The following is a 538-nucleotide window of genomic DNA, read 5'->3' as shown; positions in this document are numbered from 1 at the left end:
ACAACCGGCCCTTTCTCCCGTGGCGTGGGTAGAGCAGGCGCTTCCCTCCCGCTTCTCCGTAGCCAGACCCCATCCGTGTGTCCATCCGTGTGTCCATCCACTGTCCATCCGTGTGTCCATCCATTGTCCATCCCTGTGTCCATCCCTGGGTCCACGTGCTCCTCAGCGCTGCTGCAGACCTGGGGCTCCCCTCCGGAGCCCCCCACGTGCGGGGAGGGCAGGGCCGGCTGTCACCCCCGTGCTCAGCGGGACAGGGAGGGAACGGGACGGTGACGCGGGGCCGGGCCGGGCAGTGCCCCAGGACACCGGTCACTGCCCCGGGGACGGGCACTAACGCCATCCGTGTCTCCGCAGGCGCCAGAGCAACCCTGACCCTGGCAGAGTTAGTGGAGAAGGCGAAGTAAGAGGCGCATCGGTGCCTCTGGCCGATACCGGCACTACAGCCCCGGTACTGGGACCGGTACCGGTACCCGCGGCCCCCGTACCGGCACCACGCTCCCAAAACTGGTACCGGCAAACCTCGTTCTGGCCCCCGACT

General features: G+C 68.2%; 1 protein-coding gene across 1 annotated transcript in view; it reads left to right on the top strand.

The window, feature by feature from the left end:
• REEP6 (receptor accessory protein 6) overlaps positions 1 to 538 on the top strand; it is a 1776-nt gene extending 1238 nt beyond the window's left edge. The window contains exon 4 of the mRNA XM_017743896.1: positions 355 to 538. Within this exon, the coding sequence (XP_017599385.1) occupies positions 355 to 404 (50 nt within the window). The 3' untranslated portion in view covers positions 405 to 538. The remainder of the gene's footprint in view (positions 1 to 354) is intronic.

This window comes from Corvus brachyrhynchos, unplaced genomic scaffold, assembly GCF_000691975.1.
Source record: "Corvus brachyrhynchos isolate BGI_N302 unplaced genomic scaffold, ASM69197v1 scaffold219, whole genome shotgun sequence".
Taxonomy (NCBI): domain Eukaryota; kingdom Metazoa; phylum Chordata; class Aves; order Passeriformes; family Corvidae; genus Corvus; species Corvus brachyrhynchos.
The sequence above is the reverse complement of the archived record's forward strand: the minus strand, read 5'-3'. Positions and strand labels throughout refer to the sequence as shown.